An 18,258-nucleotide genomic window follows, 5' to 3' on the forward strand; every position below is an offset into this window, starting at 1 on the left:
TAGGCAAGAACACCTCAAAGAAACCCTCTGTTCTGCAATCCTGCCCCTCTTTTACCATGAAATAAGACCCAGAATAAAGGGTCAGCACCTGTCCAATGACTCCTCACACACTTGTAGTGGGAAATGCTGGTTTTGTGTGAACTCACCCACAGACTTTGGTATGCCTCTGTTTGAGCTGGAGCAGCTTCTAATCAGTGCTGTAATCATGTTTTGTCTTTGCTTTATAGTAGACATGAACCTTAGAAACCACCTGGTATATTCCATATTCCCCCACAACTGCGATTTTACAGATGACACTAAAATCCAGATGCTTAATTTTTTTTATTTTCATGCATTTTAGTTATACACAGTAGAGAGATTCATTTTGACATATTTATAAATGCATATAACATAGTTTTCCCCTTTCCCTCCTCTTCCTCTACACTATATGTCTTCCATTTTTCTATTTTAATTGATGCATTATAAGTATATATAAAATTGGAATGCACAGTGCTACATTCATACATGCACCTAGTATAATATGGCCAAATTTGTTCCCGTTCTTCCCCTTTCCCTCTCTTCCTCACTCCCCAGGGGTCCCCCCATTTTAGCTCTACTGATCTCCCTTCTATTTTCACAGGATTCTTTTTATCCCTTTCTTCTCTCTAGCTTTCACATGAGAGAAAATATTTGACCCTCAACTTGGAATCTGGCTTATTTTACTTAGCATGATATTCTCCAGTTTCATCCATTTATAGGCAAATACCATGGTTTCATTCTTTTTTATCCATTCATTTACTGATGGGCACTAGGCTGGTTCCATAACTTGGCTATTGTGAATTATGCTATTATAAACATTGAAGTGACTGTATTATTGTAATATACTGATTTTAATTTTTTGGATAAATTCTAAGGAGTGGGTTAGCTGGGTCACATGGTGGTTTCATATGTCCTGAGTGATCTCCATACTGCTTTCCAGAATAGTTGCACTAATTTGCAGTCCCATGAACAATGTATGAGTATACCTTTTCCCCTGAATCCTCACCAGAACTATCATAAGATCCAGACACTTTAAGGCTGCTTTTTGAAGTTACATGGCTGGATGGTGGCAGCCCACATCGGAACACTGTCTGGCATGTTCTCTCTTACCATTTCTGTTGTGTGGTGTGAACTGCTTAGGATCCCAAATGCACTGAAGCTACTTGATCCACCACCAACCCACAGTATGAGTTGCGTTTTCTGGACTGCTGTCTCACTTCCCTCCCACAGTGCTCTGATGTGGGGTTCAATATCCTTGCCTAGAGGAAAGCACAGCCCAAACAGGTGACTTGTCCTAAGTCAGGCAGCTACTGAACACCTGATTCAGGCCAGAACCCAGAGACCGGGCTTCTCAAGCCTCTTCCTCTCTTCCCGTCTCGTGCAGTATTTAGGATAGCCTTCAAGTATTTCGTCAGGATGATCAGTGAAAAGAAGGTCTCCTTGTGAGCAGATCTCCAGGCCCAGATGTCGTTCAAAGGCTGTCTGTTCCCACAAGAGGCTCTCCACCTTTCCATGGATTCTTTATGCACCTACAATCATGTTTACATAGTTCCTATAAAACTGTTCTCAAACAGTAGCATGCTTCACATGCTTTCTGTACTCTGCTTTTCTCACTTGATGTGGTGCCTTGGAACACACCCCACATCTCCACGTGTCAATCTCTCCTGCATCGAATTTCCTCATAGGGCTAGACCATATGACCCGCCCAATGATCATGAACACCAGACAGACACCCATGCTTTTCCCAAGTCTGTTTCTTCTCTGTTCTGCCATCTGTGCTGTTTACATGCTACAAATTTACAGCTACAAATTAAATGTTTAATTGTGTGTTGTTCCTTATCTCACCTTTCTGGTTCACCCATGGAGTAGATCCGTCTTCCTCTTCCTTCATCAACTGTGTATTGGTTCCCCATGAGCCCGAAATCCTACCAGGCTCTGGGAGTTCTGTTCTTCTGTTGCTGGGATCCAGAGACACCCTCCTCCTTTTTTCATGGCCCAGTTACTGCTAAAAGAAATCTGTGATGTTTATAATCTAGTCATTTTCCCCTAAACTACTTAAACACAACTGACGAGTCAAAACTTAAAACCTTATAAATCAAATTTTCTTAAAACATTTACAAATTGTCCTGTTTTGATACAGCTGAGTCTGATGTAACTTCTAAATTCTTTTAAATGCTTCAAGTACCTTAAAAATAGTTTTTTTACTGCATGATACCCAAGCCTATCTGTATGAAGCATCACTACTGATAATTTTTTATCTCTGTAAAACATTTTTGTATTTTCCCAGGATTACATTTATCAGACTCTGAAGAGAAAAATTATCTCCTTCCCAAGTGCATTAAATTCATAGTCTCTGGGCTCCTGACTGACAGATTCGCAGATGGAATGTAGAATCCTTCAAGGTGAATGAAATGGCAGCAGGTACTTCCTACTTGGGTCTCCCTCAGACCAGGTTCCACTGCTATGTCAACAGGACTTGTAAGTAAATTCTTGCAATCTTCACACCCATGTACATTAAATTTGGGGTATGTATGTTCTGCCTCAATTTATAACAACAAACTTCATTAGGTGGCATTAGCATTTAAGTATAATTTGCAGGGTCATGTAGTTTAATTTAACAGCTATTTTCTTAATCTATTAACTTGCAGTACAAATTATGGGACTTTTCCTCCCTGGTTATTTATGAGACTACTGGTCTTGGCTTGCCTTCCTAGCTTTGGCATGGTTCCTACTGTTTTTGGAAATCTTTGACTACTATGGCAAACTTATCTACTCAACTACTGTAGATTTACCATTTTGTAGACAGACACACTGAACTTCAAGAAATAAATCCATATATATCAAACTTATGTATTTACCAAACTATCCACTTTCTATACTAGTTTTGTAATTACAGTTCTATGCACAGTTTTGAATACATAACTTTTTTTTCCTTCGGTGCTGGGGTTTGAACCCAGGGCCTCGTGCATGTTGAGCATTAGGGTGGGGAGTGGGGGCAGCTCAGTGCTGGAGCTATGTCCTCCAACACTAATACTAAACTTTTTTTAATCATTAAGGATTCAGGACTTTTCAGAGTCTACTTGTACTTGTAGACCAACAACTATAGCTCAGCAGCTGCTTTTTGGGATATGCATAGTCACAATCTGGCCTGTCACAACCCCCTTCTACTTTAGCTGTCTCCTCTATTTTTCAGCAATAGGCTGGCATGTTTTGGAGCATCTGTTTTCTAGCAATATTAAGATATTTCAGGCCACTCTAAATTGTCCCATATTGCCAACAATGAAACCAGTTTCTTTGAAAAGGCCAGGCTACTGCTAATGACAAATACTACTGATATCATTATCTGGGTGCTAGTGTACATCTGGGTGGGTGCCACAAGGAGACTGGCGATGAGACAGCATTTGACGATTCCTTGAAAAGATAGAGTCAATCTTAGTTATCATCTCCTTTAGGACCATAATTATACTGACAGTGATTGTTCGTATAGCTCTAATAGTACCATACCCTTTTATACAATTACATTTTTTTCTTTTGTGTTGCTAGGCATTTATCATAGAGCCTTGTGCATGCTAGGCAAGTGCTGTCACTAAGCTAAACCCTCAGTCACTTCTATACAAATTTTACATGAGTTGTCTACAACATTTAGATTTTTGACACTTAAAACTGTTTACTCCCACCTCTGCTTTTAACAATGCTGGGTGCCCAAGACCCTGTTTTCATGTGATCTATGAGTATTCTTATCAAAATCTGCTTTCTATAACCTATGAAATCGTATACATAAATTTTATTATATTTTCATGTAAGGGCATCTGTCACATAGCTATTATTATAACTGTGAAATTACTGATACAAATATATTTAATTATGCAAATTGCATTTCTTACATAATTGCTATGTTATGTCCATAAGTTCATTGGTGTGAATTCACTCCTAAGCTAGCCTTCTGAGCCTGGCTGCTTCTAGCAGGCTTGCTGGGAAGCTCATCTCCTTTAGGACCCATTGTTGCAGCAGGAGGCCATTAATTACATAATTTCAAGTGATTTACACTTAATTCCACTAATGCTTTTTCATTAATTGAAAGCATTTTGAAATACTACTGGCAAATGCAAAGAATAAAGATGTTTGCTGATTGAAAATGTGCAGGTCACACAGGCAATGGAAGAGCCAGCTGTGGGCTCACCTTTCCACTTAACAGGTCTGAGTTTCCCAAAGAAGGGGGTCTTCCCTTAGCCCCTTCCATATGCCCACCTCCAACAGTTTCCCACAACAGATGCTCAGTAACTTTTCTGTGGAAGGTGAATGGAGAGCAGGAAGGAGAGGCCACAGGAATAATGAAGAAAAATCAAAGCTATCCAAATAATTAACCTAGGACCATCACCCACAGTTGACAATTTCATCTTTTGACTTTAATATTCTGAAATAATTGGGTTCTGAGGTAACTCTTAAATTGCTTCATTTCCAAAATTCATTTTGGTCACAACATCCAGGAGCAACAATCCATCTGCTAATCAATAAATAACATTTAGATACTGCTGTAAGAAAGGCAACCCAGCACAAAACCAATATTGTCAGCAACCCAGAACAACTCTAATTTCCTGACAGAAATCAATTCCCCGCCAAAGTGATTATTGTAAATATTTATAGTTCTAAAAGAAAAACTCATCACTGTAGGTTTTTGAGCAGTTCATTTCCAAATAAGTTTCTGGTGGGCCCCACCTAACCATCCATCTTGCATCCACGAAGGGGGGTGTGTGGGGGTGGCAGTAGCTTTGTGGAACACCTCTTTTGAGGTCCTTCGGTAGTTGGTGCTCCTGGGAGGTGATATTGCCAAGTGGAAAAACACTGGGCATGGAGAGGCAAGTCCACGTACTCTAATTGGCTTGCTGGCCTTAGAAAGCCACGTGAACTCTCTGAACATGGCTTTCCTCCTGTTTAACTTAACCTCCTGGGTGGTGAGGATGAAATGAAGGGGGCTGGAGAGGAGATATCTCTGAACGCATACTTAATAATCTGGCAAGTTTGAGGTCTTGGAGCGACTCAGTATCTCCTAAGAACAGGATTAAGGAACAAGCAAGAAAGGATTCTTGAGAAATCCAAAGAGCCATGCTAAAGCTCATAGCCCAAGGGCATTTTATCACTAAAACCCAAGTGTGTTCTGAATGTGTGTTCTTTCGGTAATGTTAGGATGCAATAGGTGCCAGTAAACAAAGATGAAAAAGACTTGTAAGGATTGTGCTTGGGAAGCTCATGGTCTAGTGGAAAGCGACTGTGCACACAGCTAAATGCCCTTGGACTTGGAGGACTCAGCAATTCAAGTATGACCCTGAGATGTGGAAACAGAGGCATGAGCACTGGGGCTGTTAGAGAATTTCATTACATGGAGGAGCAACAATAGGGGGTCATTCCAAGAAAAGAGTGAGCAAAGACTAACATAAACACACGTTTCCCAAGCTTCAGCCAGTTGAATTCTGCTTTTCCATTTATGATTTTCACCACTTCTCTGCGTTATGTATACCATTTTAAGTTGAATACTTAAAAAAAGAAGTAACCTAAGTTATATTTACAGCAATAACTGCCATCAACAAAAAGTCAGTTGTTATGTACGGAAATGCATTCAATAATCGTCTAGCTCTGTTATCTGTAGGAATAGTTACTACATGGGAACTACAAAGTGACTTGGGAAGCTTAAGAGGGCCACCGGAGAAGTTAGCTGAGAACTAAAGGGAGCCTTAGAGTTAACCACCTGAACATCAAAAACAAAAACAAGGTCATCAGATTTCAAACAGATAGGGGAGCCCAGCAAGGTGAGAGGGGAGGTCACACCCAGGCGAGGGCTGCGAGACGGATCCGGCCGGAGGGGTCGCTCCTGCACGTGGAGCGCAGGCTGTCCACCCTACCTACCGACCAAACCAAGCTGGGCACCCCGAGCGGCCGGCGTTTCGCTCTCGGGGAAACATTGCAACCCGAGGGTGGTGCAGGCTGTATCCACCCGAGTGCAAAAATCAGTAACTGAGACCAAGAAAAGTTCTTGCTAAAGCAGCAGTAGTACAGGTGGTAGGAGCTGGTAAAACGGCGCCGGCAGACCAAGTCCGAACTCCGCCTCCGGGTCCAACCTCGCAGCCCACGTGCCGGTGGGAGGTGGGCCGGCAGGTGCAGGGCAGGACCGGGAACCCTCCGGATCCGAGATCCGTACTCCGGGCACCCGCAGAACCGCTTCCTGGGCGTGGCTTAAAACGCGGAGTGGCGGACCCTCTGGAGTGGAGGCAGAGCGCGTCCACTGGGCGCGAGCATGCGCACTGGCCCGGCAGCGCCGCTGGGGGAGGGCCCCCGTGGAGGACGTCGTTACGCAGGCGTCCGAGCCCCGTGGGGAGGAGGGCGAAGACTCCATCCGCCATGTTGGATGCCGCAGATTCGCCATAACCTCGCCTGCTCTTTTCTTAAAAAAATAAAAATAAAAAGCGAAGCGCCAGCGGGGCGCCCCGCCTTCTCGGTCGTTACAGGAGGGGTCCTGGAAGAGCCGAGGCTTTTTTTTCCTCCGCGGTGGGGGCGTTGCCATGGAGACGCAGGCGGCAGGTGAGCCGAGCTGGGGGTTGGGGTGAGGACGGGGTGGGGGTGGGGCGCGGCGCGGCGCGCGGGAAGCCGTTCGGAGTCGGGTGCCGCGCGCAGGCCTCGGGGCGGCGGAGGGATCCGCGGCAGGAGCCGGAGAGCGGACGTAGCGACGTCCTGCGGCCACACGTTCAGTCGTTGGCAGTGTTCCGCCGCCGAAAAAAAAAAGTTAAAAAATAAAGCTGGAGCCAAGGAGGGGAGCGCAGTGCGCGCGCGCGCACGGGCGCCGTTTCCAGGACAACGGGAGGCGTGGGGGTGCGCTCCCGCGACGGAGCGCGGGCGTCCCCGCGGGCGGGAGGTTCGAATCCCGGTGCCGCCAGCTCTTTGGCGGGTGGGCTTTGGCTAAGCCCGCCTCCTGTCTGGCCCCGGGTTCCTGCTGTGTGACATAGTTTCCCTGATTATCACATCCAGGCGCTTGGCCGGAATTTTTGAAGGGTCAGGGCTTCGAAGGAAAGTTTCCTTGTGTCCCGTAGAGAGAGCCACAGCGCCAGGGGGTAGCGTTGCCACGGGTCGCCCCGCCACACGCTTCGCAAAGTTGTCCTTTACCCCGGCCCGCTGCCCAGCCATGTCACCTCCTCCAGGCAGCCTCCCCCGGCTTCCTGGCCAGAAGCCGGTCGGCCCTCTTGACGCTGGCGCCGTCCCTTTCCCTGCGGCTGGCGCCCTCGCCTCCGGCTTCGTGCGTTTGGCTGCGCAGCCCTGCCGGCCGCCCCTAACTGGAGGTCCTTCACTGCGGGGGGAAGTTCCGAGGGGTCAGAATCCTAAGGTTAACCGTGGCAGAGGTGAGGTGTAAGGGTGAAGCCCAGACTCCTGCCTGGCTTGTACCTCCCACCCCAGAATAGTGCGCCCCCACGGTAGGTGTCCAGTGTGGGCCCGGTCAGGTTTCCTTGCTGGAGCCCAGGTGACCTTTGAAATGCAAATGTCATGTCATAGGCCCACTCTCCACCACCACCCTCTGCAGCTTGCTCCCTAGAGCGCTCAAGTTCATCTGTGGAAGCCTGTGGAGTGAGGGTCCCCCCCCCCCCCCCCCCCCCGTGGAGATGGGCACGCCTTTGGGTTGCTTTAGGTCCAACTGGCAGCTTGGCAGGCAGGTGAGGAGCGGTGGGGACCTTTGTCCTGCCCCATCCTCTGTGGCCCCAGCTGAACCAGGTAGTGGAGTGAGGAAGGGGCCCAGAGCCAGAGTGGCGGGACTTCACCTAGTGACTTCTCAGTTCACTGCCTTCCCTCTCCCTGTCAGTCCCTGCTGCTTGGACCCAGAATGACCTGCTCACCTGGCTTCTGGGGGAATTCACCCAGCAGCCCTTAGAAAGAACCCTGGACTTAGGTTGTTTCCTTCCATTTCTGGCTGAAATGAATGAGAAAAGAGCAAGTTTTGAAAAAGTATTACAGTTAACTCAGGACAGCTTATCTCTAGAAACTAAAGTTTCCTGTTTTGGTGGTTAGGTTAATTTTAAAGCAGCAGTACAATAGATGGCACGGAGATGGAGTGGCACATGCCTGAAAGGTGCAACTTGGCTGGTAAATGAGCTGCCACTGCCCTGCTCCCTTGTCAGTGGCTTCTGATTCTTCTGGAGGAAAGGTTCCTGCTCCTTCCTTCCCAAACCTTATAATTTACATAACGACTTTTCAAAGATGGTTATCCTTAAGTAGAATTAAGCGGCTGCCTAGGGCAAGGGCAGTCAGAATTAGATGTATTAGAAAGACTCTCTTTAATTGCATTTCCTTTTATAGATAGTTTCATGCTTGTTGCCTCTGAAGACCTCTGCACCAAGCTGGGCAGATTTAATTATGTAGAAGTGTTGAGCTGGAGTTCAGTTTCCCTCTTCTCAGTGGTTTACCTTGCGAAGCTTTCCTTGTCTGAAATTTCCCAGGGTCAGGTCTCAACTCTAAGGGCTGGAATGGGGCAGAAGGTAGGAAGAACAACGCCCCTGGGCTGCACCCAGCCCTGAGGACCCCAGCGTCTAGTCTGCAGTAGGAGACCTGTTCCTACTCCTGCACTGTGGATGCTGTTGGCACTTGAGATGCCAGCTGTCCCCTCTGACCCAGACCCACTCTCTCTATTGTGCAGCTCAGCACTTTGTCATGCCCTGACTTTTAGAAGCATTTGTGACTGGGACTTTTGGATAGAGTTTGATCATGATACATTTCTTCGGAAAGAGAAAAAATAATTTGAGAGCAAAGCAAATCAACTATTTTAAACACCTGTTACAGATCTGAAGTTGCTTTGTTTTTTTTTGAACATAAAATGTGTAGATAAAGTCACGTTTGCTTATAAGAAGATAATGCTTGACATTAATACAAAAATGGGCATAAATTTGGGTAACAAAATTTTCTTTGTTCCTTTTTTTTTTTAAAGAGAGAGAGGGAGGGAGGGGGAGGGAGGGAATTTTAATATTTATTTTTTAGTTTTCAGCGGACACAACATCTTTGTTTGTATGTGGTGCTGAGGATCGAACCAGGGCCGCACGCATGCCAGGCAAGCGCGCTACCGCTTGAGCCATATCCCCAGCCCCATTCTTTGTTCCTTTTTAAAAGTTTTAAAGATTATAAATTGAAAAATCATAGTTATCTATAGTTATGGTGCACAAAGTAGTATTATGATTTATGAATATGATATGGAATAATTAAACCAAGGTAATTAACATACCCATTACCCCCAAACATTTGGTGAGAGCCCTAGAGACTTGCTCTCATGCTTTGGAAATGTGCAGTGCATTGTTACCTGCTGTGTTCACCCTGCTGTGCAGTCCACCCTGGTCTCACTGAGGCTCTGGTAGAACCAGTGTTCTATTCTGGGCCTGAGTGCACTGTTCCAGATCCCCTGTGTGAGCCCCGTGTGTGTGCTGTTGTGTGCTTGGCTTATTTCACCTGTCAGGATGTTCTCCAGCTCCGCACATTTCCACAAGAGGCAAACTGTCATTTGTAAGGCTCAGTTATACTCCAGGGTACTTGTGTGCCCCATTTTCTTGACCCTCACATGTCAGTGAACACTTAGTTGTCTGCATCGTGTCTGTTGTGGCAGCCTGCAGTGAACACAGGAGTGCAGATGTCCCTGGCACACACAGATTTGGAATCTGGATTCTTTCAAATCATGGGCAGGTGACATCGAAAAGCATGGAACTCTGGAATCTGGCGCCTTTGATCCCAGCAGTCTGGGCTGAGGCAGGTGGGCAGGGTAGGGACCTGGTGTGCGGCCCAGCTGCAGGCTGTGGATGAGATGGTGGCAGGAAAGTGGACAGGAAGGAGGCGAGGGGACCCTGAGCCATGGAGCACGGGAGACAGTGCAGCCTGGCATCTCTGAAAGGCGTTGTGCCTGCTCTTCCCAGGGCTCCTTGGGCCCTGCCAGCTCCCCTAGTGTCAGAGGTTCTGCTGTGCTGCTATAGGTGGTGCTGCCACAGGGCTTCAGAGGCCACCTCATTCCTCCTCCCTGCAGGGCTGTGGCTTCCCACCACCAGACTGGTTCCAGCTTCCCTCAGATGTTTGCTACCCAGTGCTGGGGTGGCTCGTCCTCGCTCTTTCCCCTGGGGACTTCACCCAGTCATTCCAGTGGGAAGCCAGCTCCTTTGGGAGAGCGTGCCAGAGCCACTCAGTCTCCCCGTTTCCTACTTTAAGGTCATAAAGATACACTTCTGGGTTTGTTTGTTTCTCTACTTTAAAGCTTTATGCTTCTTGCCCTTAGGTCTAGCTCTGTCATCCATCTCAAATTAGTTTGTGGATGGTGTGAAGCAGGGCTCTGGTTCTGGTGTCCAGGTGGATCTCTGTTTGCTGGAGCGGCAAATGTATTGAATTACTTTGGCTCTTCTGTTGACAGTCATGTGGGTCCATTTCTGAGCTTTCTGGTCTCATCTGTTTATCCTTTATCAGTGCCACACCATTTTGATTACTATAGCTTTAAAGTAATTTTTGGAGTTATAAACGATAGGGGCATTTAGAATATTTTTTGGAAGGACAAAAATCTAGGCAGGAGTCTTTCATTAGGTTGTGTCATGGCACAGCCCAGGTGTTGAAGCTCACCCCAAGATGTTCACAACAAGGTGGTGGCTGGGAGGCACAGAGGGAAGACAGATTTGCAGATATAATTCAGAGAAAAAAAAGCCCATGGAAGTTTTGACCAATTGGATTTTACCGTAGGGTCCAGCAAGCCGCCTGTCTGTGTTTTTGGGGAAGGAGGGATGAGGGACACAGCAGGCCAGGGATGGGGAAGTCTTTGCAGACTTTGCACCTGCTGCCCTGGTCCATGATTTTAGTTCCCTTCTGTGATGTGGGGAGGGGGCCTTTGTACTCTACTTCCCATTTTACTTTGGAGTTGGGCCAGAGCACTAGTGTAGGGCTTGCCAGGTCCTAGGGGAGCCCTTTCTTGGGGACGGAGGGCTCTCTCCCCTTATGAAGCTCATGGGGTGGATGTTTTGTGCAGTCTCGAGGGTTCCTTGGGTGGAAGCATTCAGTTCCTTACAGTGAGCCCTGTAAGGAACCAGGTAATGCAGGGAGCAAGAGAAGAACCGGGAGGTAGTCCTGGGACCTTGCCCAGTCTCTGGAGCCACCATGGCCTCTTGTAAAAAGGGTCACTGCAGGCCACTGGGCAGTATGTCTCTAAAGGTCCCATAGTGAAGCACTGGGCACACATCTGGCCTCTGTCTGATTTTTCTCTTTTTCATCATCCATCTGTTCCTTCCTTTCTCCCTCAGCCTTTATCAAGCCTCACCTTCTTCCCCTGAACATCTTGTAGTTTTCAATATTATCTTTGAAAACTTGAAGCATGCTGAGAGTGGTCTGACGTGCGGTGCAGTGGCCGGCCTTGTGCAGCCCTGCTGTTGTAGGGTGAGAGGGGCTCTGGAAGCACCCTATCTGTAGAAGTTTATTATCTTTTTTTTTTTTTTTTTTTTAGTGAAGGAAGCAGAAGCTTGCACTGGGCCAGCTGTAGAAACACTGAACTGCTCTGGGCGGGGGGACTCAGTCATGGGTTGCTGAGTAGCCACTCAGTACTGAACCTAGTGTGAGGCCTGTGTTGGGCCTGTGACTCCTTTAAGAGGCTGCTTCTAGATCTCTGTTAGAACCTTGCCTCGTCCAGAATCTGGGGCTTGCCCAGGCTGCAGGTGAGTCAGGTGTCAGCTCCTTGGGTCTGGTGAGGGGGGGGGGACCTGAGCAGCCAGAGATAAAAGAAGCCTGGGTTGGGCTGCTATCCAGTGCCCCTGCAGGTTGGCCATTGTGCTTGCTGATTGAATCACACACCTGCCTAATCTGGGCCGCCTGGCAGCTGAGGCCTGAGCCTTTGTGTGGCCTCATGGCCCGGCTCCTGTGGCCCTCCACGGGAAGGCTGCTGCCAGGACCTGAGCATGGTGGGCAGGAAGGCCTGTTCTCCAGGAGCGCACTACCCACAGGGCATACAAACCAGCTCAAAAATGAGCAGAAGTTTGTCAAGAGGCAGTGGTACCTTGCTATCCACAGGGGATTGATTCCTGGACTTCCCATGGATACCAAAATCTGCAGATGCTGAAATCCCTTGTAAAAATGGTGCAGTGTTTGCATATAACCTGTGAATATTCTCTTTCTGTATGTGTTTAGTACAGACACATTTCTTCCAGATACTTTTGATCCATGGTTGGTTGAATCCATGGAGGTGAAACCCATGATACAGAAGGCCCACTGCTCTTTACTGAACATATACAGATGGCTGAGAAGCACATGAGACGACGTTTGGCATGTCAATAGGGACATGCCAGTCGAAACCACAGTGAGAAACTACTGCATGCCAACTAGAATGGCTGAAATTAAAATAATTTACAGCCCCACTTGTTGAGAATGTGGCATCTAGAACTCTGATACACCATTGGTGGAGATGTAAAACAGCAGGTCACTTTGCAGAATAGTTGGTGGTTTCTCGCTGTGTTAAGCATACACTTAAATAACTCATCTGTCGTCATGCTCCTAGGTACTTACCCAAGAGAAATAAAGCCTGTGTCCATATGAAGACATGTGTGCACCAGTCATAGCAGCTTTATTTGTATTAGCCCTAAAGTGGAACCAACTCAAATGCTTATCAACTTTGTGACTGGCTCAACAAATTGCGGTATGTCTTCACAATGGAATACTACTCAGCAGTGAAAAGAACAAACTACTCATGGACTAATCTTAACAGCATGTTAAATGAAAGAATCCAGGGAGGATAGACTACATACTGTTGGGGTGTGGAGCATTTGGATCTCTTGTGCGTTGTTATGAGAATGTAAGACCCTGCAATTGATGTAAACAGTATGGAAAAACAGTATGATGGGCCCCCCAAATTCTAAAAGTAGAATTACCTTATGAAGAATTGCCATATGAAATCACCAGCAATTTCACTTCTTTATATATATCCAAAATAAATGAAAGTAGGGTCTCTAAGAGATACTTGTGCACACATTTCCATAGTAGCATGACTCCCTGTAGCTGAAAGATGGAAACGGCTCGGTTGTCCATTGATAGGTGATAGATAATCAAAACATGCATATACATACAATAGTATATTATTTAGCTGTAAAAATGAGGAAGATTTGATACATGCTAGAACAGGCATGAACCTTGAGGACATTATGCTAAATGAAATGTCACAAGAAGACAAATGCCATATAATTCTAGAGTAGTCACATTCACGGAGATAGCAAACAGGGTGGTGATTGCCAGGATCTAGGAGGAGGGCAGTGAAGAGTTGGGGTTTCATGGGTAGCGAGTTTCCACTGGGGAAGGTGGAACTTTTGTGGAGGTGGCTGGTGCTGATGGCTGCAGCCATCGAGCTGGACACATGGCTGAGATGGTCAGTTTTGTGTGCATTCTGTGGTAGTTAAAGAATACTGTGTAATGTATAATTGTATTATAGGAACTTCTAGAAAACTTGGAACAACAGGGACAGAAAAGAACCCGTGCTTGGCAGGAGCTATCAGGGAGAAGGACTGCAGAGTGGGGGAAGTGTCCTACACCTTGACTTTGGTGATGGCTCCGCTCGCCTGCCCTGTAGTGAAACTCACTGACCAGTCGAGCTCCTCAGGTGTACTGGAGGTGTGCACAGGGGTGCAGTAGGACACACCACATATTCATTACTGCCTGGGATGGGGAGCTGCTCAGGAAAACCTCCAAGGTGATGTTCAAGCAGAGTGACCAGGCCAGGAGTAAAGCAGGTGAAAGGGGTAAAGGCAGGTGAGCTGCCTCTGCCCATATGCAGGCCTGGCCAGTGCCAGCCCAGAGTTGGGCAGCGACCCTCCACCTCCTTATGCCCTCTGTGCCCAGTTCCAGGCCTCTGAGCCCTGCGGTGGGGAGTGTGCTCAGCCTGCCTGTCCTGCCTGGAGCCTCCAGCCTCGCTGACTGAGGCCTGCTGGGTCCTGCTGGAGTCCTGGGTGTCCGCCTGGTGTCCGTCTGCAGTGCTGCCTCTTGCCTTCACCCCAGCTGCCCTGGCTCACCTCGTTGCCTTGCCTCTCGCTGGGCTGAGTGCGTGGGGCTCCCTGCCTCCGGAAATCTATGCTCTGGGAAATGGCACCTGCCCTGCACCCGGGAGAGCTGACTTGATTTCACCCTCACCGTGGGCGGTTCTTGTGACCCACTTTAATTTTGTGGGATGGGGATTGAGTCTGGGCCTTGTACACACTAGGCAAACATCCCCAGCCCTTTTTGTTTTATTTTGAGAAAGGGTCTGGGTAAATTGCCCAGGCCGGTCTCAAACTTGTGATTCTGCTGCCCCAGCTCTCCTGTGATTACAGGTGCGTGCCCTGGGCCTGGCTCTCGTGAGTTGTTTTAAACTCTGGTGTCCATTTCTGTAATATTGGATCTAAGCACATCTTTGCCTCAGGACTTTATTCTCTGAAGAATTGAATCAGGGGAGGCACATGGGAAGTGGCTGCTGTTCAGGGAAGAGTTTCGAGGCAGCCTGAGAGCTCTCTAAGACTCTGTCCCATGTGCCTGTGGTACTTCTTGGTACTTCTCGGTGTCCTGGGATATCACTTCCTGACAGAGCACAGGAGGCTGCTGTCCCTGGCTCCCCTGCGTTGGGCATGGAGGCCGGGACAGACAGTGTGCTGCTCAGCGCCCTTCAGGTGGCTGCCAGCCTTCCCTTGGACATGGCTCCTGCCCAGGCTGCACAGCCCCTGCCCTGCTCTGCCCGCACACCTGTCCAGCTGAGCTGCCCATCTCACATTCTTCCACACCTGAGGGGTTGTTTACAGCAGTGCCGTGAGAGGGGCTCTCAGTCCCTGTCTCTGCTGCTGTGATGCAGGGCTCCAGCATGGCGATATTGCCTTTGATTTACCGATAAGCCGAGGGTCAGAGAGGTTTGGTCACACGAAGGCAGGTGACCAAGCCAGGATAGGTATATGGCCTGGCTGACCCCAAACCAAACCCTGTGCTCTTCAGGTTACTGAGTGGATCCTACATTTATGGAGCACCAGGAATGTCAGTGTCTCGGTCTCATTTAATTCTCATAAGGTCCCAGGGAGGCTGATGCAGATTAAGAAATTGGGGCCTAGAGAGACAGAGTCCTGTCTCAGAGCCCCAGGGCAAGCCCTGCTCCACCAGCCCTGTGTAGCCCCAAAGCCCAAGTGCTTATGTCCGCTGGCCTGGTTGTTCATGGTTGCTGGTGCATAAGGATCTAGACTCCAGTGACAGCTGTGCCTCTTGTCACTAACCTTCATGCTGCGGGAACAGAGACTGTGTGAAAAGTAACTCCTGGTGATTAGCTGGAGAAATGGAGCTTTAGGATCCCATGAGCCTTTGAGGACCTCAGTGAAGAGCATCTGTGGGCTTTCAGAGGCAAACCCAGAAAGCCCCAGACCATGCAGTCTGAGACCCAGCTGGAAATAGCAGGTCTCCCAAATGGCCTTCCTGTGCCAGACCACAGTAGGTGCTGCACACTGCGGGGATGGACCTGATGAGACCCCTTCTTCCAGACCTGCCGCCGCCTTCGGCCCACTCTGGCCCAGTGGTGGGATGACCTCTCACACCTGCCGGCTTTGGGGCTGCTCCCGGGCCCTGGTCAAGTCCAGCCTTCTCTGCCCTGGCACCTTCTCCCTGGTTTTCCTTGCCCAGGTTCCGCCTCTGAAACCAGAGAGTGTGTGCTTGTGGCCTGGCGGGCTGGCGGTATTTCTGGTGGGCTGCTGTTGGCGTGAGAATCCTCCCTTTCTGTGGCGACTTTATTTTTTATGTATTTTCAATATTGAAAAGTATTTTGAGCACTTACTTTCTAACTTTCTTTAAACCTTTGATATGTAACAGGAAAACATTTAGAGAATTTTAATTATAGTAATAACTGTAGTAATAACCGTTTTGTTTTTCCTCTCCAACACCCACGTGCTTCTCAGGAGAGGGTTCTGTGGCACGGAAGCTTGTGTTCCGAGCAGCTTGTTGGTGTGAGGATTCAAGGGGGTAGCGATATGGGAGCTAGAAGAGCAGAAGTTTCTATGAATAAAAGAGGATCTGGAGGCTTCCGGAGGTACGGGGAGAACCAGCGATGGAAAGGAGGGAGGGAGAGAGCCAGAGAGAACCCAGACACAGCATGTTCTGTAGTGACGCCTTCTAGAGATGCTCAGATACTGAGGAAGCAAAACGGACCCACTGAATTATGTCCCTTTTAATTTTTACACAATTTCCTATTTGCAGAAAAAATGAGAGACAAAAAATTCTCATAAGCCAGTCACTCTGAGTCTCCAGGTGTTCCACACCTGTGATTTTACTGCACTGGTTTACCTTGCCTGCTTCTGTCTTTGCGCTCGCTGGCTCTCGTTTGGGGTGGAGTTGTAGGTACCTGGCCCCTTTACCTGCTCCTAAGTGTTTTCATGTTTATTTCCTCAGAACAAGGATGTTCTCCTACATAGTCACAATGAGAAAACAACATCCTTCAATGCGCTGTCCACATTTCTCAGCCGTCCATATGACATCCTTGTGGCAGGAAGACGTCCTGGGTTAGGAGAGCGTTCTGCGGCCCGTCCCTTCACTCCTTGTCTGGAGTACTTTCTCTTCAAGCTTCGTGACACTGACTTTTTTTGAGGATTGCAGGCCGTTGATTTTGTGGACTGTCCCTCCCATGGCTTTGTGCAATGTCTCCCCATGATTAGATTCAGAGTCTGCCTGTTTAGGGCAGGATTTCCACAGAAATGGGCGGTTCTCAGTACATCATGCCGGTGGACACACAAAGTGACTTGTCCTGTTGCTGGTGATGCTACACATTTGAAGCAGCCAGGGTCCTGTTTTTCCCTTTGTAATTAAACGCTGTGGGGAGGTGTTTTGAGTGTGTCTGTCCGGCTACCCCTCACTCCTCGCACTGCCTCTCCACTCGTGGGTTGTAGTGCCCGTTGATGGCTCTTGCAGAATCAGTCACCGTTATGAGGGTGGCTGCGTGGTTTCTGCTTCACTTACTGGCTGCCTTCCCATCTTACCTGAGCTGTGCTGAGGAGGAACCGTCATTCATGCATTCAGGTAAACAGTGTGATGTTTTGATGTGGTGTACATTGTGACAGTCAGACAGTCACCACAGTGAGCTAAGTGACGTGCCCGTTGCCTCACACAGTGGGTCTTGTGTTCCTGGTGTCTTTCTCTATAAGGTGGGACATTCTCTTTTCCTTGAATTATTGATAATCACTGTGGACACAGGACTTCCTACTTTAGTCAGTGGTTTATAATCCTTCTCATGATTAAATTTCCTGCCACAGTGCCCCCTATCTGGCCTTTGTGTTCTTCTGGCATGCCCTCTGTTTCTTGAGCACTTCTGTGTTCTTAGTGCACCAGGCCACGCTGGGCTTGTTCCCTGCTGTCCCTGTTCAGCCCGGGCACTGGCTGTCTCTGCCAGGGGATTCTTTCTTTTAGGGAAAGTGGTGTTTAGAAGCAGGTCTGGGGACGAGGTGAGCTCATTGTTACTGGTGTCCTTGCTTCTCAGCCCTCAGTCCACATGGCTGGGAGCTAGGTGTCTGTCTGCCTGCCACACACGTGTGTCTAGCTCCCACATGGTCCTGCATGTCTTCAGCTCTTTCTGTTCCATCCTAAAGATCATGGAGTATGTGTAGGTTTTCCCATTCCCAGTCCAACAGCACCGTGTCTGTTCTGTCCTTCCCCCTTTCCATATTTGTAGGTCTTTCTCTGGAAGGGGACGCTGGTGCTCTGAATGCACAGTATGCTACTCCTTTGCTCAGTCCTAGAATATACTAAAAATAGTTTCAGAGTCACGAACCCATGTCTCTGGGATAAAGCAGCCTCCTAACTAGATTTCAGCATGCTACTGGTCTGTTTTCTCTTTAGCTTGAAGCTGAGGTGCAAATGCCACCTTTCAAAGCCTCTCTTCCCATTTCATGCAGTCATGGTTATTTCTTTAAAATATGGGCTCTCCATTTGTTCCAGCTTGATTTCACTGTAGGATTCCCCCATGCTTGTTTGTTTATGTTTTTTGAATATGTAAATTTTTTGGGCAAGGGAGTGCCTTGTATTTCAGTGAAAGGACTGAATTTTGCTTCTTTTTCTTCTTCATCTGTTTCCTCCTCTTCCTCTCTCTCCCCTCTGCCTGCAGTAGAGAGCCAAGGCTATAAGTTTCCAGGGAGAGCAAAGCCTGGGGGAGGCTGTGGAATTGAACTGAGTTATCTCACTAAAGGGGGCTCTGGTGCGCTGCCAGCACCTGGCTTCTCTTGGCCT

The 18,258-nt window shown here is 48.0% G+C and overlaps 1 protein-coding gene and 1 long non-coding RNA gene across 6 annotated transcripts in view; one reads left to right on the forward strand and one right to left on the reverse strand.

Annotated features, from left to right (window-relative positions):
- Positions 1-302: 302 nt before the first annotated feature.
- LOC144365394 (uncharacterized) lies at positions 303-6,316 on the reverse strand. The gene is made up of 2 exons (XR_013423769.1): positions 1,864-6,316; positions 303-1,547 (listed from the first exon to the last, which is right to left on the reverse strand). It is a non-coding gene; the product is annotated as an uncharacterized LOC144365394 (long non-coding RNA).
- Positions 6,317-6,397: 81 nt separating this feature from the next.
- The window catches only part of Zfat (zinc finger and AT-hook domain containing), a 175,582-nt gene continuing 163,721 nt past the window's right edge, over positions 6,398-18,258 (forward strand). For 2 of the 5 annotated variants that reach the window (XM_013357407.4, XM_078016679.1), the window contains exon 1: positions 6,403-6,591. In XM_013357407.4, the coding sequence (XP_013212861.3) occupies positions 6,573-6,591 (19 nt within the window). In that variant the 5' untranslated portion in view covers positions 6,403-6,572. Of the gene's footprint in view, positions 6,592-12,550; positions 12,689-15,941; positions 16,073-16,431; positions 17,056-18,258 lie in introns of all 5 variants that reach the window. The other 3 variants (XM_078016678.1, XR_013423768.1, XM_078016677.1) reach the window with 3 other exon arrangements.

Source organism: Ictidomys tridecemlineatus, chromosome 7 (genome assembly GCF_052094955.1).
Source record: "Ictidomys tridecemlineatus isolate mIctTri1 chromosome 7, mIctTri1.hap1, whole genome shotgun sequence".
Classification (NCBI taxonomy): domain Eukaryota; kingdom Metazoa; phylum Chordata; class Mammalia; order Rodentia; family Sciuridae; genus Ictidomys; species Ictidomys tridecemlineatus.